The 25,848-nt window shown below is 37.8% G+C and overlaps 1 protein-coding gene across 1 annotated transcript in view; it reads right to left on the bottom strand.

Moving 5' to 3' along the window:
- The window catches only part of SNX25 (sorting nexin 25), a 71,572-nt gene extending 47,594 nt beyond the window's left edge, over positions 1-23,978 (bottom strand). The window contains exons 1-5 of the mRNA XM_070948312.1: positions 23,442-23,978; positions 18,713-18,797; positions 11,911-12,127; positions 4,966-5,138; positions 1,841-2,027 (exon numbers count right to left, since the gene is read on the bottom strand). Of these exons, the coding sequence (XP_070804413.1) occupies positions 1,841-2,027; positions 4,966-5,138; positions 11,911-12,127; positions 18,713-18,797; positions 23,442-23,978 (1,199 nt within the window). The remainder of the gene's footprint in view (positions 1-1,840; positions 2,028-4,965; positions 5,139-11,910; positions 12,128-18,712; positions 18,798-23,441) is intronic.
- Between the last annotated feature and the right edge of the window lie 1,870 nt (positions 23,979-25,848).

Below are 25,848 nucleotides of genomic sequence, written 5' to 3'. Positions count from 1 at the left end.
AAATTCAACTCTGTCTATGTAGGAAGGTTTGGTATCACTTAGAATAATCTGAAACACAAGTAGCCCTTGCTTAATGACCAGTCTCTTAGTGATAGTTCAAAGACAAAGGCAGACTCAAAAACTACTTACATCCTGGTTCTGGACTTCCAAAAGCTGCACACACATACATCCTGCAGTCACAAGACTGCATTTTGTATGCTTGGCAATCACTTCACCTTTATGCCTGGTTGCAGTGTTTCAAGATCACATATCCACAATTTATAATATATATTTTTTGCTGGTACCCAATTTTTTCAGCCAGTTTCTGGCAAAAGTGCTAAAATAATACATGGATTTGCTTAATGAATGCTGCAAAAAAGTCATAAAATCAGATCCTGTCATATGGATGCTTCTACTTATGACCATAATGTCTTATAAATTTCAGGCTCCATTATGGTCATAAGTTGAGTACAAATAATTGTAATCATTTTTTTTAAAAAAAATTATCAGAACATTGCTAAAACGTTTGAAAATTTTATTCTAGGGGGCATAAACAGGTGAGCCCACCCTACATTATACATCTGGACTGACAGCTCAACATCTGCCTTGGTTTCTTCTGAGTTAGTTTGCTCAGAAAAAAAGACTACTAAGATATCACCTGTTAATGATCAGACTGATTTTTTTATAGAATAAACTGTAAAACATAACCTGATACAGTATATATACAGTATAGACAGAGGACTCAGAAAGTGGGTGGGGTTCTAGAACCTTGAGAATAGTTTAGAAATTCTGTCAAATTCAGGAGTCTGGTTGGGAAAAATAGAACAGCTGAAATAGGATAGATAATGAAAACTGCCAGTATACAACAAAATTAAATCTCATAACCAGAATTCTGGCATAATTTAGAAATCTATCAAAGCCCTACAAACATTTGTCAGTATATTTTAAATATCAATAGAAACAGTGCATAATGCCAGTTTTCATATTGTTAAACAATGTAACCACAGCTAGTGTTAGTTTATATGAAACAGCTGGCTAATGTGCATGTGTACAATTTTAGATAAAAATAAAATCTGTTCTGGAGTTTTATCTTCAGAGATGAGAACTGCCAAGGTTATATTGCTCTTTCCCACAATTGCCATGTGCTTCAAAAAAGTATTCTGGCAAGTTTATCACTGGAAAAGAGAGAAATGAAGGAAAGATGGTAAACCTGCAACAGTCCAGATGTTGCCAAGTTACATACACCAGCAGTTCCAAGCCGAATGATCAATGATCATTCTCATTTCAAGGATGAATAAAACCAAGAGTGCTTTCACCATTAAGTTCTCCCAAGATAACTCTTTATATTGAAAACAAATTGTATTCAAAGATCAGCTGAACTGCCTGATCAAAGACACACTGTTCAGTTTATTAATTAAATGAAAATTGTTTAAATGGCAACTTTAATACACTATATGAAATAAATGTTGAAGTCCTGAAAATTACAATTGAAATTTGAAAGGGACCTGATCTTAGATATAGAAGATTTTTGGTATTCAAGTAAACCCCACATTCTCTTTAGTTATAGCAGAAACTACAACATTATCTTCTGTAGCTCAAAAGAGCAATAGGAATGTTCAGCAAGATAAAAATTCTTGGGGCTTGCTGTTCTGTGGTCAGGAAAGCAGAATAAGTTGTTTCAAATTCTTGGATGCAGAGATGATTACAAACCATATATAGGCAAGCTATCCAGGCCTGGCTATGATAACATCAGGGCCATAAATACTGAAATATTTGACTTGGACACATTTAATCCACCTCCATTAAAGAAACAGAAGTGGGGTTTTTTTATTATGTTTCCTGGGAGTAAACATTAAGATACCTTAATCGTTTGAGAAACTCAATATCTGAGTTACAGTTAATAAGCTTGATAAACTCTTCGTAAGAAGGAGCATATGTATAAGCTCTCTTGTGATGCTCAATCAACTGTTCTCTGTATTCCATCTGGACAAGCAACATGTGGTTGATGTAGTTTGGATCACTCAATAGTTCTACCATTGGTTTCAGTACTAAAATTAACAAAAACAAAACAAGAGGTAAATATGCGTTAGGTAGAATCAATCCAATACTTTTAATAAGAAATGTATTTCAATATAGAAAGTTTATTTCTTAAAACATACAAGTCAATTCTACTCAATACTCAGAAACTGCCAGTAGTATTCCATGATGATTGTTCCTAGAAGTGAGAACTGGACTGCAGCCTTAATGGCCTTTATTGAAACAGAAAAAATAGAGTTCACAACACTTTTAAAAATTATTTCTTTATTTATTTCTCTTTCTTTCTTTCTTTCTTTCTTTCTTTCTTTCTTTATTTATTTATTTATTTATTTAATCTAATTTTTATACCGCCCTTCTCCCGAAGGACTCAGGGTGGTGCACAGCCAAGAAATAAAACAAACACATAGATAAAATTAAAAGCAATTTAAAAAACATATTGAATAATTTGGCCCCGATATCATTAAAAAAAACTAAAACAACCCATTAAAATTAATGTTTAGGCCAACCCAGCTTGTTGGAACAATAACGTCTTGAGGGCACAGCAAAAGGTGCGTAGGTCAGGGATCATCCGTATCTCTGGGGGCAATTCATTCCAGAGGGTGGGTGCCCCCACAGAGAAGGCTCTCCCCCTGGGGGTCGCCAGTTGACATAGTTTGACCGACGGCACCCTGAGAAGTCCCTCTCTGTAGGAGCGTACTGGCCGGTGGGAGGCTATCAGTAGCAGAAGGCGATCTCGTAAGTACCCAGGTCCTAAGCCATGAAACGCTCTAAAGATGGTAACCAACACCTTACCCCGCCCACTCCCAATCTATTGCTGCCTCCTGAGTCCCAGCTGATGGCTAGAGGGAAACAAACCGTTTAAATTCTTGCCGAGGGGCTTCAAAGGGCCACCCTACAGCTGATCAGTGTTAAAAGAAAACAAATGAGAAGACCGGTGCCTGCAAAAATAGAAAAAAACAGCCCCTTTCAGCTTCAGCATAGGTTAATTACCATAAGTTGATTTGATCAGCCTCCGGACTCTCAGCTGATTTGCTCTCAGCTGTTTTGCAGAAGGCTCTGTTGCTAGCTGCAAAGAGAGGAGCAGATTTTTTTTCCCCTAGCTATGCTGAAAATACGAAACTGAAAGTAAAGCAGGGTCTTTGGTGCAACGTGACAAAATGAGGCAGAGAGAGATTTCTTTTTCTTTTTCTTCACCAAAAAAGGTAGTTGCAAAACTGCAAACAATGGGAAATTTAGGGCAAAAGAGGAGGTTCAATATTTTAAAATACAAAAGAAAAAAAGCTCTATTTAACTAGGGAGTTGTAATAATTAAGATACTATTAATTGTATATTGTGTTGAAAGCAGAAATGGTTAAGTTGTGGTTTGGAGGAATATATGGGGGAAATTATTTGGTTTATTATTATTGGTAAATATAATTAATTAATTTGTAAGAAATTGGATTGCATGGAAATAATTGGAATATTCATGTTCATATTGATTGATACACAAAAAAGATAGTTATATAACTAATTGATTTATATTAAAATGTTGAATTTGTATTAAACAACTGTATTACATAATTACATAATTAACCAATGTGAGGATGGATATAAAAATAGATGACAATGGGAAGGGGTATAATATAGAATAGAAGGGAAAAATTGAATTTGATTAAGATTAGAGATGAGGATGACCAGTCCTCGAATTTACAACTGTCCTCACATTTTACGTTTTTGCCCTATCTTGTCACCATGGTGAAGAGAAGCAGTTGTGAAATGAGTGACATGGTTGTTAAGAATGCTGCACGGGCATAAATGTGAGGATGGTCATAAGTATGAGGACCAGTCAAAAGTGCGAGGATCTGTCAGAAATGACTTTTTTCAGCCCTCTGAGTAGTCCCTATACACATAGCCATGGCCACCCGGTCACATGACTAGCTAGCCACGCCCACCCAGTCACATGACCTCCAAGCCACGCCCACAAAATAAGCCACACCCACAGAACTGATAGTAAAAAAATTTAGAACCCACCCCTGGTTGGGGGTCACCACAACATGAGGAACTGTATTAATGGGTCGCAGCATTAGGAAGGTTGAGAACCACTGTTCTAGAGACAGCCGCACATCCAGGAGGACACCCAAGTTGTGAGCCCTTTCTGAGGGGGCCAAAATCTCACTTCCAATAGTCAGCGATGGAACCAGCTAGCTATAACGGGATGCCGGAAACCACAGCCACTCGGTGTTGGAGGGGTTGAGTCTGAGCCTGTTTCTCCCCATCCAGATCCGCATGGCCTCCAGGCACCGGGACATCACGTCCAGGGTATCATTGGGGTAGAGATGTAGAGCTAAGTATCATCAGCGTACTGATGGAACTTCACCTCAAAACCACGGATGATCTCACCCAGCGGCTTCACATAAATATTGAATAGGAGGGGCGAGAGGACCGACCCTTGCGGCACCCCACAAACAAGATGCCTCGAGGTCGACCTCTGCCCCCCTGCCAACACAGACTGCGTACGGTCAGAGAGGAAGGAGAACCACCGCAACATGGTGCCCCCCACTCCTAACCCCTCCAACCGGCGCAGCATGATATCATGGTCGACGGTATCAAAAGCCGCTGAAAGGTCTAATAGGACCAGGACAGCGGAACAACCCCTGTTGTTTTATGATCACATATTGTGATTTGAAAATCAATTTACTATAATATTGCTAATCTATTGTTGTAAACATCGCTCTACAATATTGGAAAACTGGCACTATAAGCTTTAAATCAGTTGATCAGTCAATTAAAGCTTTAGAAGAAAAAATGGCTAAGAACGAATTTCAAATTGGCTAGGCCACCAATTAATGTCATCCAGTATTTTACATAATTGCTGAATTTGTACACTAATTTAAACAAGTTAAATAAATGTATAGCAATTTGGATTGAAACTATCAAATAAGCTCGTTTCCATTGATATTTATCTCTCACTTTTTGCTGCAAGTATCTCTGCTAGGACTATATGCAAGCTTAAAGACTGAGCATCCTTTGAGGGCAGAAGACAATAGACCAGAGTCTGAGAGCATGCTTGCAGGAATCTTGCCTCTTCTTCAGAGTTCCTCAAACAAGGGTGCAGTAAAAATGGCCGTGGTTGTTCTTCCAATCTGTAATGAGATAATAACACTGCAATCAGACTTCAATCATCATTATTTAGTACTACCAAGCCAGAGAAAAACATGTGAAAAGCATCCCTTTTGTTGAATTGTGTACTAATACATTTCACAATGGCATATGGAATAATTGTTCATTTCTCCACTACAATACTTTGCCTTTTGCTTATTATTCTAAGGAAGAGATTTATAAACTAGTTCTAGCCCAAACCAGGAAAACACAAAATCTTGTGTTGTTTCAGAATAATGACTATTTCTTATAAAATCCAAATCTGGCCTAAGGTTAGGCTATTCTTTATTTTAAAAAGCCAATTTTAAAATGTGGCTTTTTTAAAAAAAGAAATAGCTTATTTTAAAAAGAACAATTAACATAACTTCAGAGGTATCATTATATTGTTTTTAATCCAAAAGAAAAGATGAAGTTTCCAATTTCTTTGTACTACAGTATATTAATTTAGTACAATTCAGTAATGTCAGTGATATTTATTAAATTTATTCAAAGCTTTTGCTTATGTGCATTTAATTATAGTTAGACATTAAACCTCTATTTTAAATTATTCAGTAACTTAAAACATTGCTACATTCAAAACCTGGCTTGATTATGATACACTGTGTTTTTTTTTTAAATGTCTATTAGTTACGCAAGTAGCACAGTCCTGTAAATAATTTTATCTTACTGTCTGTGGCTGGTAAGCATTACAGTACCTCTAGAAATATTTGTTTTGTTTTACTTTCAGGCATTCAATGGCTAGCAAATTACAGAGATATAGTATCTGCTCACCTTCCAAATACATTTCCAAAAGAGATGTACGCAAATGAAGAAAAAATACAGGAATATTTTTCTTGTCTATGACTCTGTTGGACCAACAACTGTTACAACAAAATCCTATGCTTTGTCATCCCTTAAATATGGTCAAAGGCAACAAAGGAAAGGAAAAGGGAGGGCAATTTCTCTATGAATTTCTCACATAACCAGCATTCTCCACTATCACAGAGATAAAAGAAAGAAAAGGATAGGAGGTTAAGAGTGGCATCATCAATAGAAATGGACTATGCTGCCTTCCAACCTCTTGGATAAGCTTAAGAGATGTTTTCACATTCACTAATTATATCTCCCAAATCCCAAGTATAATCAGAGAAGAATCACAGAGAAGATCCACCTACAGAACCAGTAAACATCCAAGTTATTTTCAAATAAAATGAACATAAAATTGTCAGTGGGTTTAATTCTACTTTTTACAAGAGAAATAACAATGTTTACATCAAATCTTCCCTATCACACAAAAAAAGATCAAAGTATTGAGATATTCAACGGGTACACTGAAAAAGTTTAGAAAGGATTTGCAAATCATTTAAACAGTAAGAATATATAAAGAATTGATTTAAGTTGAACAGTTCAATCTTTTAAAAACTCACTTTTGCTGTGATTAAAAGTAAAATATAATAAGAAGGCACTAATTTAAAACCAAAATGAAGCATAGTCGAGTAGGGCAGACTAACTATTTTACTTTGATGGGGGGAAAATCAGATAACAGAAAAACAGCTCACAAGTTAGAGCATCAATTTCTGTAGAAGATAGTTTCACATAAAAAGATAAAGGTAAAGGTTCCCCTTGCACATATGTGCTAGCCATTCCCGACTTTAGGGGGCGATGCTCACTCCGTTTTAAAGTCGAAGAGCCAGCACTGTCCAAAGAAGTCTTCGTGGTCATGTGGCCGGCATGACTAAATGCCAAAGGGGCACGGAACGCTGTTACCTTCCCACCAAAGGTGGTCCCTATTTTTCTACTTGCATTTTTTATGTGCTTTCGAACTGCTAGGTTGGCAGAAGCTGGGACAAGTAACGGGACCTCACCCTGTTACGTGGCACTAGGGATTCAAACTGCTGAACTGCCGACCTTTTGATTGACAAGCTCAGCATCTTAGCTACTGAGCCACTGAGTCCCTAGTTTCACATAGTCAGCAACAAATTACATTATCTCATTTAAATTTTGATTTATATACTATTGTATATAATTTTCCATTGTGTTATGTCTGGCTTTTATATACTTAGTAATCTGCAAATCCTGAGAAAGTAACATTCCATCAATCTTGGAAGTACCAATATATATTTTCCACAGTTTCATGTTGTTGTTGTTGTTGTTGTTTTTTGCATAATGAGTCAGATGTTTAGACTGGATTTGTCATTTTTGTCCTTCCCAAGGACCTGGGATAGATAGATTTTGTTTGATGATGTTAAAAATATCATTCCAGGATGTAAGTAAACTGTTCCAAGCTATTAATACAAGTAGAGATCCAGATGTTTTGGGATTGTACTCAAGCTGTCTATTACTATTCATGCTCTTTGCTTTCTTTTGCCAGAGTTATTCTACTTATACTTGGAGGTCTTAATATTTTTATTATTTTCTCCAGTTCTTTCTCTTTTATTCTGCCACGTCCACTATCCAGACTTTTTTGTCTTTCTTACTGAAATTGTTAAGTATGGGGTGTATTGTGGCAGGTGTGTTTGTATTCTGAAACCCCAGGCTTCTTCATTTTCTATTATTTTGTCTATTTTATGATCCTACCAGTTCTTGCTTGCAGGCGATTGTGAGTTGAGAGGAGGTTTTAGGGACAGTGATTCTTTCAAGACTGAATATCCCAGAGTGATTGCAGTATGGTATTTTCAAGAAGTGCCCAGATTATTTAAGTTCTTCCTTTAGATTTTAAGCATGCTTTCAGGAATTTACTAAATTTCTGGTTATTTGATAAAATGACAATAAATATTCTAATTGAAGAAGGAACTGCATATTATTTTATTTCTTTTCTCAAAAACAGAAACAACATACATTTCTTATGAGAAAGCTACAATTTATTTTTTTCAGTAGTTTCAAGTACATTTTATTACATTTTAATATAAAATTTATTAAGTAACATTTCTATTTTTATGGACATAATAGATGGATTTAATTTCAGGGTTTTTTTTATAAAAAGCCATCAATCTGCAGAATTACCTATAATATCATTGTGAGATCTATTTAGCAAACATCCAGACCAGTGATGGGTTACTCCCGGTTCGGCTGAGCCAGTAGTGGTGATGATGTGATGTCACCAAACTGGTTCTCTTTGACTGGGAGCTGGGCCCTCCTGCCCGTGCTTTATTCTTACCTTTATTTTTTGTTTTTTAGCCCAGCTGATAGGCGCGGCAGAATGAATTGCTACACCTCAGCTGGCCAGAAACCTAACGTGCTTGCGCAGAGCGCAAGTACGGTGCGTGTGCAAGCAAAGCGAGCAAAGCGCGTATGCAAAGAAAACCGGTGGTAACACCGGTTTGGAACCCACCACTGATCCAGACCACCAACCAGTAAACTATTTCCAATGTAAATCTTCTTACAAATGACAATTATACAAAAATATATTGCATTGGCTTGTGTTAAAAAGCAACTGAAAATTTTCTACAGTGGTAAGTATGGAAAGACAAAGCAGTAAAGTATTTCACAACTCTGACTCATCTTCACTATGAGTTATTTTCAAAAAACAAATACTGAGTGTCTCTGGGAAGCAAGATGTATACTTGTAATACAGAAAAAAACAAATCAAATTACATTGATTTGTTACTATAGAACTCAAAGATGGTGTACTACTTCTTTTTCACATGACTGTATATTAATAATTGATCCAGGAAAACAGAAAGTGTTTTTTCAAGGGAATGAGAGTTTGCTTTATTTTAGCCTTTTATCTGTTTAATTCCATTCTTAAACCAAGATGTGTCAAGTTATCCTGATACTTCTTTACTGTGATAGATCACGTGTGATCCTAACAGGCATGACTTGAAACTGATAATTTCCACAGCAATAAATGTATGATTTTCCTTGGCTTTTCTATTAGGACACACAACTTCATTGCCTTATCTGCATATCTCTGATACCCTAAGTTTTAAAAATTGCAAAATTAGAAGATGCTTGATTAGGCATTTATGGGTAGATTTAACTTAGGATAACAATTGTTAAGAATGTGCAGTAAAACAGATGCTCAGTTTTTAAGTTTGGTAAGAAATGTAGCCTGGGGAAGAAGACCAATTTCCTACCTATATTTAGAATGTTTTGACAGGCCATAAGATTGCTATTTACAGATAAAAATCTCTCACGTTTCCCACATCTGCTATACGCATTAAAATGAGTGTACTGGAAAAGCTATTAAAGGAAGGCAAAGGGTAGAGTACAAACAGTACTTCAACCATCTTTTCAATCTAATTCTCAGGTGGATTTGAATTCTCTGCACTTTTTTTTAAGCTGTAAGAATATCAATGGCAATTAAGCAACTTGCATATGATTTCTCAGAAGACCTAAGCATGTTCAAATCATGTAAGTTGTACTGAACATGTAACTAGAATAAACTCATACCTTTAATTACCATCAATACCAGAAAAAATGGGAGTGGATTGTGGCATAATTATATTTTAGCTTTCTGGAAACAAAGCAACATTATGCACATCTTTTTAGTAGAAGTCAGTGTTAAAATTTAATCCACAATTGATATTTCAATTATGGAAGAAAGCTGACTTCATCAGAAGAAAGTAATCTATTTACTTTGCATCACCTTTTAGGCAGAGAAGGCTAGATAAACAATCTCTACAATGCATGAATATAACACAAGATGCAGTTTTAGAACAGTCTCAATTAACCTTTTTTTTTTTACTTAGAACAAATGAATCATGGTTGCAAAGAAGATAATGCTAGCCAGGTTTTTTAAATCAGATAAACTCAATGCAAGATTATCAAAATGTCTAAAAGCATATATCACCATATTAGTTAACACCACTTTCTTTCATAATAGTCTTACTTTTCTGCCTGAACCACCTTACTAAATAGATTAAAGCAAAATAAACCCTGCTGCCAAGTTTGCTATTATTTCAGGACTAAATCATTTTGTATTCTGCTCCGATAATTTCCCTCCATATTCTTGTACAGTATGTGATGCTGCTTTTTAATCCAATTAATTGGTTTGATTTGTTTTTTACTTCGTACATTTCCTAGAAAACTTTTCACCAAAATATACATACAACAAATTGAAAACAACTATCCACTGAGTTTCAAGATCACTGAAAGTCTTGAACCTAATTTTCATATTCCAATTATTATTAAATCATACTAACTTATGACAACTACTCAATTATTAAGCCATATTAAATAGACATCAGGAGGAGGAGGAGGGAGAGGGGATAGAGTGACAAGGAGGAGAATACCAAGCTTTTTTGTCTAGATTCTGAGCACAGACCCAAAGTTCAGTAAGTCATTCTGGTAAAAATGCAAATGTTATCTTGAGATACAGTAATAGGAGCATGGACGGGGTCCAGACCAAGTAATTGCTCCCCACCACTCTGCCCTGATCGGACTCCATCTGCAGGACTGTGTCCAATTCAGGTACCACAATTCCAAAAGGATAATAATAAATCGGAGCAAATTCAGAGGACAGCTACTATGATGAAGGAAAACTAAACATTTTGAGGAATAGTTAAAAAAGCTGGGTATGTTTAGCCTACAAAAAAATTATGCAGGGGACTCATAATAGGAAAATATCTCTATGTATCATACCCAAAATGAAGTACCCTGTATGACTCCCAAAGGGTTTAACCAGTATCAATGGTTTAAAACTACAAGGAAGAAAGTTCAAGGATGCAATCAAAAGGAACATGATTATATTAAATGTATAATTTATACATTTATATGTATAAATGTATATTGTATATACATATACATATTAAATGTGTAATTTAATATATAGATAAAATAAGAACTGTCAGTTAGTAGAATGTAGTCATCTTACTACATCCATACAAATACATCTCAGGTTAGGATAATTGCATCTTTTACTACACAGTCTCTTGCCACATAAGATGCGAACCACATGGAAACTCACTTTTCCATAAACTGCTTTAATGAGAAAGTAGACAGTGTCCCTGGATAGGAAAGAGAGAATATCAGGCACCTTTTTCTAGTAGTAATCCTTTCAACTACTCCAACCAACACATTACTCAGCAGAATCAAAAAGGACAAAATTACAACAGAATATGTCACTGCAGAAGTTTATATATAAATGACTCTGGGAACGATATCTTTAATCAATGCCTGAAACTGCCTTAATGCATACATCCTCAGCCTGTACCATATAGTTGTATTGGACTTCAAATCTTATAACCCTAGTTAATATGATTATTGGTTGAAAAATGTGAGCATTAATGGCAAAAGTTAATATTGGTTCAGCTCATTTGCCTAGCTTTAATAAAAAGCAAAAAACTGAGTTATCAAGCAGAAGAAGTATTTTTGGAAAAATAATTAAGCACAGATATGTCATATGTTCTTGAAATTTATAAAATTCTATAAACAAGCCCAATCACATCTCTGGGCTTAGTGAAATCCAGGATTTGAATCCTGGTAATAGAAAATTAGATATTTTACACAAGATCATCTCAGCACATCATCCCAAGCAGCTTCAAGAGCAGGCATTTACAGCAGACTGTAAGGAGAATATGTCTCCCTGGGACGATGCTGAGCTTGAGCAGACGAGCTGTAACTCAGCAGCACAATACTGAGACAAAATGCCCAATAGTTTGGTCCTGGCTTGCAGCACTCTTGCCAAGGAGACATGTCACCACTGATGCCTCCATGAGTGCTACCTCAAAGTTGCTTTTGTCATCTCAGTTCAGACATAAGCAGAAAAAAAGTAACCATAACTAAAAGCACAATATAGAAAAGATACATATGTGTGTTCATGGGATGCATTATTACCTGGCATTGGCTGCTTTGAGATCACAGAAATGGTTGAGCACAGCTTTCACTACATCATTGCAAATGACTTTAACTACATCAATGTGACTGAGCCTGTGCCGCAGCTGCTTGGCAGCTTCCCAGAAGTCTTCAGACAGTAGATGATACAGCTGTCCTTCATCTCTGCTGAGGTTTCCATACCAAGACAAAATATAATCTCGGTAGATGTAGTCAAACACTGCAAGAAAGAAAAAAACATCAGGATGAATTCATATTTAATACCTCCCTGCCTCTGCCAAGTGAGGCAGGAACTACATCTGAAAACCTCCTTTTTAACGTTAACGTTTTCTTCCTAATAAGAATGGCAATCTTACAACACAAGAAATGCAATCCAAGAAAAAAATATTGGAGATCAACACAGAAAGCCCATAAGTAGATTTGTTCAGCCAGATATCTGAACAGAAAGTCCAAGGAACTTATCCCATGTTTTAAAAAAACAACAAAAAACTGTTGGAACAAAGTAGATCTGTCGAAAGTACAGCATCATAAGCAAAACCAAATTTTGTCCTGGGAAAAAATTATCAAAAATGATCAGTGCCTACCTTCAGTCTGACAAGTTTATTTCTCAATTTGGCAACCAATGTCTACATTGCATGTATATACACGTTTTGCATACGTATTTAACATAAGGCTTGGACAATATCTGTTTCTGTAATAGTTGACTTCGTGTAGCATTCTATCTTTACTTCACCTATTACACTATGAATTGATTTTGATTGTCAAATTTACAGCCATTTATTGAGTTGATTCAAATAATGCATAACCATGCTTTTCCATCTATTGTAACTCCTTATCTCTATAATTCCCTAGGAACCAAGGTCTTCTACTCTGGTTACTCTTACCTCCCATCATATCCCAATGCCTCAAAATTGGTTTTATAAGGACTGGCTCCACCAATAGCAAAATCCTATTTTTTGCTATTTCCTCTTTTTCTATTCCTATTTTTGGCTTTTTCCTCTCTAGGGGTTTAATATTCATGAAGGTTCCAAATGAACAATATCAAATATTCATGAACTTTTCTAAATGATCAATGACAAATCAATATATTTAACATTTTTAAATAGTAACACACCAGCAATGATTATTCTCATAGAGCAAGGGTGTCAAACTCACGGCAACACATTGTTGTCATGTGACGTATCACTTTTCCCCCCTACGCTAAAACGAGGGTGAAGGTGGTTAGTGTGTGATGCATCCGGCCAGCAGGCCGCAAGTTTGACACCCCTGTTATAGAGAAAAATCTACTGTATGTTGTTGCTGGTCCTGTTTTTTTTTTTCTGAATAAATTGCTTCCTCAAAATCTTTTATTTTACTCACGAGTTTACTCATCCCACCAAGGATAGGTAATGCCTCTAACATCAAATTTGCCTTTCTAAATTAAAACTTCCTTTTGATTCCTTATATCTGTATAAGGACACTGGAATCTATTGGTCATATAATCTGATTTATTCTTTTCTGTATTTACATGATCTGTTTTTTCTTTCACAATCTTAGGATCAGGGATCATTGAAACTGACAGTAAGGATATCACAAAAAAAGGGGTTTTAAAAAAAAATTCCAATCAATCCTGCAAATAGATTACTTCATGATGAGAAGATGACAGGTTTAAGAAAGGACTGGATAAATTCAAAGATGACAATCTATCAAGGTTGTTAGTCTTAAAATTCAATGTAATTTCTACCTGGGGCTGCATATTTCCAATCATTGCAGGGGAATAATCATGGGACAGAGGATATATTTCTAATTCCTCCCTGTAATCACTCCAGAAGCATCCAATTAGGTACTGCGAGAAAACAAATGCCAGACTACAATGGGTCTTGGCACAATCCAATCTCATTTGGTCACAGGAACTGACTCCAGCGGTATTGAATTATCAGCTTTGTCAATTGAATTTTATAATAGAAGCCAGCACAATAGAATAAGAAAACATACTAAAAACTATTCTGATAACAGCTGCCCGTGTCTTCAGCTGCCAGATACTTGAATGGTACTGTCCAGAAAATGGTCTAGTTAGTACCTCCCAAATTTGGCACAAAAGAGGAACTTTGCTGATAATGTAAGATTGGGACACCAACAATGGAGAATATGCAGCGATGGCAAGACTGAAAGCATACAGTGTATCTATAGTAGAAGTCCAACCAAATTTGAGTAAGAAAGACTCACATATATACTACATATTATACAGGACAAATTTAGACACTTGGAGTATGATTTCTTGGAAAAACTAATGAGACCAATCAAAAATATTAGATGACTTCCGGTTTGCTGTTTGTCCCCGCCGGACGCTCCTTCGGGATCGTCGAACCCACTGCCTGTAAGAGCCGCCTTTTTCAGCGGAATGGCGGCTCGAAAAAACTCCGTTTCCATTAGGAAACGGAGATAGAGCCGGCTGGGGTGGGTAGAGTCCTCTGCCTAATCCCAAAAGTTTTTTATTTACTTTTGGGAGGGAGCGGAAGAGACTCCCCGTATCCCCAGCCGATGCTCCGGGCTCTGGGAAATCTCTGCTACACGCAGAGCTAGGGGGCAAAAGCAAGCCTGCAAATCTGTTAAATTAATTAAAGAAGATGTGAGCTGGACTTCTGATCCTGAAGCGCAAGTATTCTTCTTATTTTAGAAAAGTTATTGAAGTTGTTTAAGAAGTGAAAGGAAAAAAGATTTTTAAAATGGCGATTGCTGCTGTGACTGCTGCGGCTTGAAGAGAGGCTGAAGGGGAAAGTCCTTCCGTTTTCTATTACAAAGTAGCGGAGTGAATACTTCTGGCTGTAATTGAAGGCAAAACCTCACTCTCACTCTTGCTTTTTTTTTCCTTTTTTTTTCCTGGGGATCTGATATTGATCTTGGTTGGAAAAAAGCTTTTTTTTTTTTTCCTCTTTTCCAGTAAATCTTGTCTGTGTGGAAAAATGGCACTGAGACTTATAAAGTTAGACAAACAGGCAGTGGGGGGGGATTCCCCCATTAACAAATTACATCAACAAGTTCTAACTCTCCAGTCTCAGAAACCTGATTTTAATATAATAGAATTTCTTCTTGAGGAGATTGTAAGAAGGGATGAGATTGTGAATCAGCAACTTGAAAAATTTAAGCTGGAAATTAAAGAAATTGGTGAATTGGTGAAATCTAAATTTGACTTTTTGGATCGAAAGATTTTAAAAACAGCTAATGGTTTAGCAGACTTTGTGATTCCGTTGGATGCAAATATCAAATTATTAGAGTCTAAAACGAAAGAAACTGAGGAGAATTTGGATGACAAGATTCAAAAAATTAAAAAGGACTTGGCAAACATTCAGGATAATAGTTCAGAAGACAAACCTAAAATGGAGGTTGACCAAAAGATTGGTAATGAAGAAAATGTACAACAGAGGATTGAAAGAGAAGTTTTAATGATTCAATATAATTTTACAGAATATGCAATTAGACTGAGAGGTCTGCAGGAAAATGACGGAGATGATTTAAGGAAGATATCTTCTGAAATTCTGGCTGGGATTTTAAAGGTTCAACCTGATGAAGTGTTTTGCAGGATTGACAGAATTTATAGAATAAACTCCTGGTTGGCAAAACAAAGGCAATTGCCTAGAGATGTGGTGATTTATTTTACTGATAAAGGAATAAGAAATGATATTGTGCAGAACTCTTTTAGTTCTACTTTGCAATTTCGTGGAAGAAAGCTTTGGATTTTTAAGGAGCTCCCGCCCAAGATGTTAATGGAGAGGAAGAAATTTGGTTTTCTAGTGTCTGAGTTAAAAAAAAGAAATATCCTATTTAGGTGGGATGTTCCAGTTGGTTTAATATTCAGACACCAAGGAGTAAGATACCAACTGAACACTGTTGAAAAAGCGGAAGAATTTTATCAAAAAATCTTAAAAAAGAATTTAACATCTTTAGGCATAATACAGGACAAACAAAAGGAGTTGGAAACAAAGGGACAATATCAAATTATAGAGGCTGTGGTAGATAAATTGTCTTCGGACTCCCTGGATACCCCAGCTGGACTGTCTATAAATATGAGGGCAGTGTCATCTGATTCCAATGTGATGAATTATCAAGTTACAGACAAGTGCGTAAATCAACCAGTTGATATACAAGTGATGGAAAAGAAATGCGAGATAATAAAACAAAACCAACAAGATCAACTAGCTGATACACAATTTGTAGGAAGGAAACCAGGATGGAAACTCAACCCGCAAAAGAAAAAGAAAAGAAACAGATCTCATAGAAATAGTAGTTTCTAAACTAAGCAACAGCGAAGCCAGGGACTTTAAGAAAATGAACGAATATGTGAAAATAGTGGAGGCGAAGTATTGTTTAATACTATCTTGAGGATAGTGGCAGACCTCTGCAATGCCGTGATTTTGGGATGTGAAAAGAGCCTTACATTGTTGGATTTGAATTATCTATTTTGGATTTATTTTACCGATAAATATATTATAACTATTTCGAGTTATAAGGCAAGAGAGTCATGCTGGGGCATGCAGAAGATCTGGCTGTTACTCACTAGGATGATGGGAATTAATAATCCTGATGAAAACCACAATTACAACTATATGGAATATAATCATAATGTCACTCGGGTGGTTGTTTTTACTTTTATATATACATGAGGATATTCATTACTGATGGGGGCAGATGATGATTGAAGATTTTGAACAAACTGTTGCACCAGGATGTTATGTTACCCAATTATGGATGATGGACTCAACAATCCAGTGGAAAGACGTCAAAGAAGATATTATATGGATTATAAATTTAAAGTTATTGTCTTTTTTTCTTTTTATAAAATGGAATGTATACATAGATATATGTATATTTTAGCAGAGTGGGCAGTGGTTCATATTTAGAATTGTAGTGCATGGTAATTTTACGGGAAACTGGGTTGAAATAGGTTAGTTTACTGATTGATTAGTTTAAGAAAAAGGATTTTTAAGTCATATATTTAGGGGAGTGGAGGAATTGGATAGAATTGAATAAATGTTAAATTTGGATGTGGGGAGAAGGCTGCTTCGAAATGTTATATTAATATATATAAAAGATTAAATGTTATGTTGTTGTAATAATATACTATAAGTTTGGGGGAGGAGAAAAAGGGCAGATTATTGCGAAAATGGGGGTTATAAGAATATTATGCTAAGGGTCAGTATTTTGAGGAGGGAGTAAGGGAATGCTAAAATATTATGTAATTAGTTATGAATTAGCTTAATGTTGTGAAGAAGTCACAGGGGGGGATGGGTGGTGAGGGGGGGTTAGGGAAGAGGAGGGGAAAAGGGGGAAAAAACTTGTATTTGAAAACTTTTTCAATTAAAAAAAAATATTAGATGAAAAAGGCTTAAATAAGTACTAGCCATAATATATAATGTACAAAGTATGAATACAGAGATTCTGCTCAGCAATTAGAGAAAATGAATAGAAAAATTGCTCACATTATTTTAATCATCTTTTGTATTTTATCCTTGTGCTATTCAGCTGTTACTATGTAATGCAAATCTGTTGATTTTCATTATTCTAATAAAAGTATCTTTTTTTAAAAAGTGCAGTCTAGTAGTCAGACAGCTAATTCACTAGAGTTCTTGATCATTTAATCAACAGAGCTGATAGGATTTATCTATTTTGTTAATTATGATAGCAATCTGAGGCCATTGATGAAAGACTGGAAGCTTTAAATCTCTTCTCCCAAAAGCTCTCTGAGTAAATACACCCTGGTCCTATGGACCTGCACTGCTAAAAATTTCTTGTATTTAATTCTGCCTCTCTCATCTTCCTGGTGTCTCATGATGTAATCCTGGAATGTGTGAGAGATAGGGTATTTACTGGCCAGAAGGGGGAAAAAAAGACACTGATACCAATAAAAATGCTATGGGGCTCCTGCTGGCATTGTGGCATTGAGGCTTGAGACAGGATTGTGTATATTCACTCTCTACGAAGCAACTGTTAATCTTGTGAATAGCAATGGCATAAAAAGCTAAAGTCTAAAGAATGCTGAAGAGAACTTTGGTGTAGAGGTTAAACACCAGCATAGAAACTGGGAGACTGAGTTCTAGTCCTGTCTTATGCACAAAGCCAGATGGGTGACCTTGGGACAGTCACTCTCTCTCAAGCCTATGAAGGAGGAACTAACAAACCGCTTCTGAAATTTTGCCAAGAATACTACAGGGACTTCAGAGTAGTGGTTAAAGTTGAAGGCACTGGAAAAAAAAAGAATATTATTGTTTACATATGTCAAACATGGACTCTCCTATTCCAGAGCTGCCAAAATCATCTTTTTCCCCCTTATTGAAGGAGCTGGGATCCTTCTAAGGATCATTTTGATGTTGGCAAAGCAAGCAAGTGCAATACATACTCCATCCTGGATACTTTTTCCCCCCTAACCTGTAGAAAAAAAAAATAAATTTTCCAATTGGTAGAATTATAATATACATTTTAAGTATACTTGAGGGACCTTTGTATATTCAATTTATGCCAAATCGTATTTACCAGCATAAGACAGATTTGGCAGAAACCAGGTAGCAAAATCTCAGTTGCTTCATTATTTCAATATGCAAATGATATAAATTGATGCAAATGATGCAATTGCATCTTTTACATAATGTTATTATGCAAATTTGGAATAGAAATTGAGACTTGAGTCTATGATATTGAAATCTGGTAAACAGAGGTTTTAACTATTTATGATGGAAATAAAAGATGTTGAAATACATGTGATTCATGGTGAATGGTCCAAATTTGAGCAAGGAGTATGAGATATATCAAAAGGATCTTAGAAGACTCCTACCTTCTTTCAGAGCTTTGTCCATGTTATGAGAAATTACCACTCTCCTTGACTGGACTGGTTCTTGTACATTTCCAGATATGAGGTTCTAAAAGCCAGAAAAAATGGTTGAATATTGCATGGAACAAGAATTGACTAATGCATCCAACACAAACTGTGCTAAGTAATAATGTACAAATTATAAGTACAACTTATCCTAATTAAATCAGGATAAGGAATTTCCTTATAAATAAATAAAGGAATTTCCTTCCAAGCTAATGTTTAGGCAACTTTACCATATCTGAATACTGCTTTTTAAAAACTCATTCAGTATATTATGTGAACAATAAAAAAAATCAGTTATTTATATCCTACCTTTTGTATCTCTCCTTCCTAAAGTATCTATATGAAATATAAATTGGCAATTTATTGGTAAATAGAATGTGGCAATATACAGTACTTTTAAAACAATGTTTGAAAATAAAGTATACTCCTATATACATAACCTAAAAAGGCAAATATCAGTATTTTATAACTGAAAGACATAGGACACATGATACATAGGTTCTCTCTATTTTTACTTATTACTGTAACATCTATAACGTACTAAATATCTATGGGGCCACCATCCCAAAATATGTGCTGCTGAGTGCTCCTGAGCCTCATCACTACTTTCTCCAGCACTACCACTGCTTCACTGGCCACAGAACAGCTGATTAAGTGAGCCAGGCATTCTTTTGCAGCTAAGGAGGAAGATTTTTTTATTTATCAGTGTGGTCCTTTCCTCTCTACACATTGCTCAAGCCTGCAGATAAATGATTTAGAAGACTAGTTTATTTTCAAAGTGCTCATGAACGTTTTAAATGTTTTCCCAAGGATACACACAAAAATCTTGACAAGATAAAGGTAGACAATTACATAAAAATAGGCAGGATGTTTTATGAAAAATGTGAATCTAAAGGAACATTAAACTTATTGGTAAAGAAAGCAGCCAAAGCAACAATTATAAAGGGGCACTCAAAAACTGAGAACTTTGCAAAACTATGATTTTTTTTTTAGCTGAGCTGCATTATCAGAACTGAAGCTGTCAGTCCAAGGTTAGAAATCTACAATCAATTGCCCCTCTATCGTATCTGAATGGTTTCTATAGACTAAGAACAAGAATCCTTCATTCTTGAAATCTAGAAGGTAAAAGGGATGTTGGGTCATTATCCAAAGATAACAGTTATCAGCAAACTAAGTCTCACTTATGAAAGTGTTTGCATTACTAAGACCCAATTAGTTATGTAAATATACAAATCAATAAAAGAATTGTTCAGTATAATGATTAATCTTTCACACAAAAACAGAACTATTGTTAAAGACTTGAGACTTCTGGCTAGCAACCACAATATGTTGCAGGTTTGTAGCTCCTGTGGACTTAACGTGCAATATTGTTCCACAAGGAGCAGCTGAAATACATTACAAGGATGTTCAAAATGTTGATTTCCAATGAGGCTGTATTAGTAGTAGTGTATTTTTAATTTTGAGAATAACAGCACTCACTTTTAGAAGACATCACATCCAAGACATTACATTCATAATAGATATGGTCATTTATTTGAATCTAATTATGGTTAACACATCTGATATCATAAAAATTATCCATTGAAGGTGCAAAAACAACGAACCAATATACAAGGAAGTCATACTGACAATTATCCGTAGCAAATTATATTCTATATCAGTGATGGATAACCTTTTCCAGACCGAGTGTCCAAAGCGTGCATCAACTTTCTGACCCCCCAAAATGCAATGCGCCTGCAGGCCCCAAGCGTGCATGCATGGCACAGACCCAAAGACCAGCTGGGCAGCGGGAGGTGCGCACGCATTTGTGCCAGAGCTGAGCTGGGGCAACAGCTCGCATCCCACAGAGAGGGCGCTTTGTGCCACCTCTGGAACGCGTGCCATAGGTTTGCCATTACTGTTCTATATCATAATATATATATGGCACACATGTAGATATTATTGATACTCATCTAATTAATGTACATTAATTAGTTAGAAATATGTACGATAATAAATGTGTGCATATATACAACACACACAAAAGTTGCTTTTCAAATTCAGATTCTAATTGATATAGAATCAGATTCATGAACAAGTTTCTATCTTTGAGTTTTATATTGGCAGTTTTTCTTCAAATATAATTTCAATATAAATTGTACAAAATTTTGGCACTCAACAAAACCATGTTAATTCTGGAGTACATATAATCAAAATCATAAAAAAAGATTACACATCAAGGGGCATAAAAGAAGTAGCAGCATTTAACTGATAAAGGTTTAACTAAATAGATTTGTACCTGGCTAGTACTTGGATTGGAGACTTTTAGAGAGTCCTTGAGCTCTGGGCTTTCCCAAAGCTGAAAAATATTCTAGAAAAAGGCAATGTAAAAATCATTTCCAAAGTTACCCATTAAGTCACTAAGAATCAACTTTAATTTGAGGAAAATTTAATCTCAAAATAATATACATGGACTCTGTCTATGGAGATTCTCAGTCATCCAGGTCATGATTGTCCCAAAGGTGCTTTTTCAAGAAGCAACTGGACTTTGTTTTTCTTTGAAGACGTTTCACTTCTCCTCCAAGAAGCTTCTTCAGCTCTGACTGAATGGTGGGGAATGGAAGGATTTATATTCCTTGCAGACAGCTGGTCATTTGCATTATTTTAGATAGTCGTTGAGACCACTTGGAGATTTATCTGTGTCCTCAGGGTCACCTGAGTAATGCAAATGGGTGTGGAGCCTTCTTGAAACTGTTTTAAGGACTATGTTGTAGATTGGAGATAGATGATGTCATATCCCTCTCCTTCTATTGAGAGAGGGCTGTTCAATTTTGACCTAGATAGCCTCTTTGAGGTCAGTGGTACTCTGTCTAAAATGTGGACTTCGCTGTCTTCAAATCTTTCTCTTCGTATTATCCCCACAACAACTACTTTGCTAACTGTTGGAAATAGTGAGAAAATTAGCCAGGATTAGCCAGCTAACTCAATGGCTAAAAGAGAACTGAATCTAGGTTTGCTTGATCAAAATCCAACACTTTAATGCCATAGCCCAGTGGCTCTTTTTTCAATAATAGTGATAAACATTTTCAAGCAATCCATTTATACCATAGTATCCTGTATGTCCAAAACAAGTTGACTTTACTACATAAACATTATTCTCAAATTAATTTTACTTGCATTTTAGAACTAGAAGGATCCAAATTCTAAACCTATTTCTAATTAATATAAACGTAATATACAAATTACGTTTGTTTCAATATAGAATGGTTGATTCAATAGATTTAGAATTTGGGATGCCCTTGTTCCTGCACAGGGCAGGGGCTGAACCTATGACAAACTCTCTACGATCTTATGGTAATTCATCCACTTAGATACTAGATTAAAAAAATTAAATAAAAGCACATTTTATCAAGAAAACCTGAATCTCTATGGCAGTCCTGACCTCTGGCATAGCATACCTACAAACGTGTATATTAACCCCCCTACCTGTCCCTCATTCAAACAAACTCTTAACTTATTCTTTCCCTTAGGCCTTGAGCTAATGTGGATTGTTTTGCTTCTCCTGCAGCACTTTGAAGGGTTTTTAAAAATCTTTTCAATTGTTCTGAACTGTTTCAATATTCTAGGGTGCACATGTACTTCTACAAAAATGCTATAGAAATTAAAAGATAAACAGAAATTTATTGCCCAAAAAATTCATGATGCCCATAGCAGCCTATGCACCACCTTGAAGGAGTGGTAATAAAAAAGTATGCCCACATGTGGTTTGTCAATGTGCTAAAGTTATTACTCCATTGCTTCTTTTCACACTTTTGTTCCAGACTGAAGAGCTAAAACAATGCAAAGAGTTCTGCAAGTTTGTAAGTTAGCTGTTATGTAGAGGCTCCAGGCACACAGAATCTCTCTCTAAGTTAAAGGTATGCAATTCTCGAATTGCAAACTCAAGATTTTTCAATGAGTTTGCAGTGTTTGTGTTTTTATTTATGACCCAGCAGTAGTCAAACATGCTGGTCATGCTAGCAAAGTGACCCACATTAATCCTGCAAGTAGTCCTCCTTTAGCAACTGCCTCATTTAGTAACCATTGTTATGACACTGATTACAGATCTGATCATAAAGTGATTTTTTAAAAAAGCAAAACAAGATAAGATGAAACAAGCATAATTGCAGTTTCATTTAGCAACTGCTTCATTCAACAACCAAATTGCCATCCCAATTGTGGTCCCTAAGTAAGGTCTACCTACCTTGAAGAACTGTGCTCCAAAAAATGCACTGACTTCCCAATCACACCAAGGTGTCAGAAAGCTCTTTTTTTTTTTTTTTTGCACAGTAACATTGAAGAGAGGGAAAGTGAAATTCGCACTCACATCCCTCTTTCTGGGCCCTCTGTAACAGGTACAATAGAGCTCTAATCTGGTTCAGGCAAGAGTGATTTACTGAAAGCCCAGAATATCTGAAGGCCTCTTAATCCCCAACGCAGAGGACGGACAGGTAGCAAATGGGAGGACTCAATGGCGAGAGCTCCCTTGTTTCAGATTCAAGGCACTTGGGGGTCCACAAAATGAGAGCTGAGCCAAGACGCTTCCCGGCTTAAACTCAGCCCCGTTTCCAAAAGGGTGTGTGGGAAACCCCCACCAGCCTCGAGTTGAAAAGTGCCGGGGCTGAGGAGAAGACAAAGCAACTGAGGTGAGAGGAAGGCGATCTCTTACCCCGGCAGCTCGCCAGAACGGCGCCGCGCTCGCTCTTCCCTGGTAACGGCGCTTCCAAGCGGCGAGGAAAGCCGGCGGGGGTCGGAGGCGGTCGCGGCTTTGGCTCCCTAGAGCCAGCAAGAAACCGAGTAAGAAGGCGCCGGCAGCACAAACCAGGTACAGGACAAGCCGGAGCAAGAGCCAGGCCACGTACAGCTCTCCGCCGACCTCCTCCTCCTCCTCCTCCTTCTCCGGCGGCGGCTTCTGCTGCCCCAGATGGAAGAGGAAGACGGCCAACCCCACCATCCCCAGTCCGGTGGCCAGTATGGAGCGGGTCCACAGGATGGGAGCCGTCGCCGCCGCCGCCGCCGCCGCTTCTTCTTCGTCCTCTTCGCCGTCGCCTTCGGCCGCGGCTGGGACGCTGCTCCTCTTCTTGCAGGATTCCCCGTGCCCGGGACTTGGGGCTCCGGAGGCGGCGGAGCCGAGCGCGGCGCCCGCGGATTCCACCTGCCCGCTGCCCCTGCCAGAGGAGTTGTTAGCGCCAGTATCGGGGAACATGCTGCTCTAGGAGCCGCCGGAAAGCAGCACATCTCCCGCGCCGGGGCCCCCTTCGGAAGGTCTCGGCTCCCCCGTTGTGGGGGATCTTCCCCAACCTCCGGCTCGAGTCCCTGGGCGCGCAGAAGCCGGCGCTGCTCATGCCCGAGAGGCGCGAAGGAAGCGTCCCCGCCTCTTTCCCTCCGCTCCTGACACCAACCACAGAAGCCGGCTCTGCGCGACTCACCTCGGAGGCAGCCGAGGCCCCACTGGCTGTTTGCGGGCGGGGAGGAGGAGTGGGGGGTGGGGGAAGCTCCTGAGTGACAGCACGGCCGGAAACCCAGCACGTGCGCCGGCCAAGCAAGGCGGAACCAGTCGCATAAAAGCAACGACAGGCACCGCCTTCCTTCCTGCCTTCCTTTACTTCCTTTGGCTGGTGGTTACGTCCATCTTGGCGCTAACCGGGTTTTGCTTCTCAACCAAAAAAAAAAAAAAAGGGCTCCCGCTAGTGTCATTTCGAAGCATTTCCTCGACTCTTCCTCTTGGTCGCCGTTTCGACAGCGAGGGGTTTGCAGGGCTGTTTCTCCGCTACGCGCCTCCAAGTACGGGGTGGGGGTGGTGTCGGTGTCACTGTAATAGGCTGTTTTCTACATTCTTCTGTTGCGCAATCCAGCCTTACTCATTAGTCTCCAACCTTGGTAACTTTAAGCCTGGTGGACTTCAACTCCCAGAATTCCCTAGCCAGCTTTGCTGGCTGGGGAATTCTGGGAGTTGAAGTCCACCAGGCTTAAAGTTGCCAAGGTTGGAGTTCCCTGCATTAGTGCAATAATCCTTATCCGAAGTAGATGTGCAGTTGCAAAATAGGTTCCTGCAATGAGGCACACAGGTAACACCGCTACGAGAAGCGTTTTCTCAGTGGAATCTTCGATACTCTCAGCTTGATCGATTGTTTGTTTGCGACGTTTCATTACCAGACTAGGTAACCTTCAGTTACCTAGTTATTGAGTGATGCTTTCTCAGGTTACGGTTCGCCATCCAGTGGCCGGGAAGCAAATGCATCTAATACAGCCTTCTGCAAATTTGCTCATGCAACAAACCAAACCGTTATTCATAGTATGCCGAGTAGATATCGTTACCTGGATTTTCGCAATGTTGTATTTACAAACCCTGGTGGCTGTATGTAGTTCTGGTGCTTAACTATGAAGAAAACCATTCTATTTTTAGCTGGTGCCACTTTTTTTTTTCCACTTGGCAACTTTAAAGTTGTCCGTTGGCCTTCGACTCCCAGAATAACCCAGCCAGCATTTCCTAAAACAGGGGTCTGCAACCTTAAACACTCAAAGAGCCATTTGGACCCGTTTCCCACAGAAAAACAACAACACCAGCAGCCACAAAGCCCTTCCCCATGCCTGACTATTTCTTGAGCGGCCAGAAAAGTAGCATATGTAGTTGAATTAAATGTTCTGTTTTCTTCTGAAACTTTTCTTTTCTTGGATTTATCCATGGTTGGCCTACCGGGGGTCTACTCAATAAATGGTGTGTCGGTGAGTGTCGCACATTGGCGGTTGAGATACATATTTTGAGTGACAGGGAGCCGCAGCAGGGGGATGAAAGAGCCACATGTGGCTCCAGAGCCGCAGGTTGCTGACCCCTGCCCTAAAAGGTAAAAAGGTAAAGGTTCCCCTCGCACATATGTGCTAGTCGTTCCCGACTCTAGGGGGCGGTGCTCGTCTCCATTTCAAAGCCGAAGAACCAGCGATGCCCGCAGACATCTCCATGGTCATGTGGCTGGCATGACTAAACACCAAAGGCGCACAGAATGCTGTTACCTACCCACCAAAGGTGGACCCTATTTTTCTACTTGCATTTTTTACATGCTTTCGAACTGCTAGGT

The sequence above is a fragment of the Pituophis catenifer genome, unplaced genomic scaffold (assembly GCF_029215685.1).
Source record: "Pituophis catenifer annectens isolate HBS135680 unplaced genomic scaffold, rPitCat1.0.hap2 SCAF_8, whole genome shotgun sequence".
Taxonomy (NCBI): Eukaryota; Metazoa; Chordata; class Lepidosauria; order Squamata; family Colubridae; genus Pituophis; species Pituophis catenifer.
Note: the sequence above shows the minus strand (reverse complement) of the source record. Positions and strands in the feature narration are given on the sequence as shown.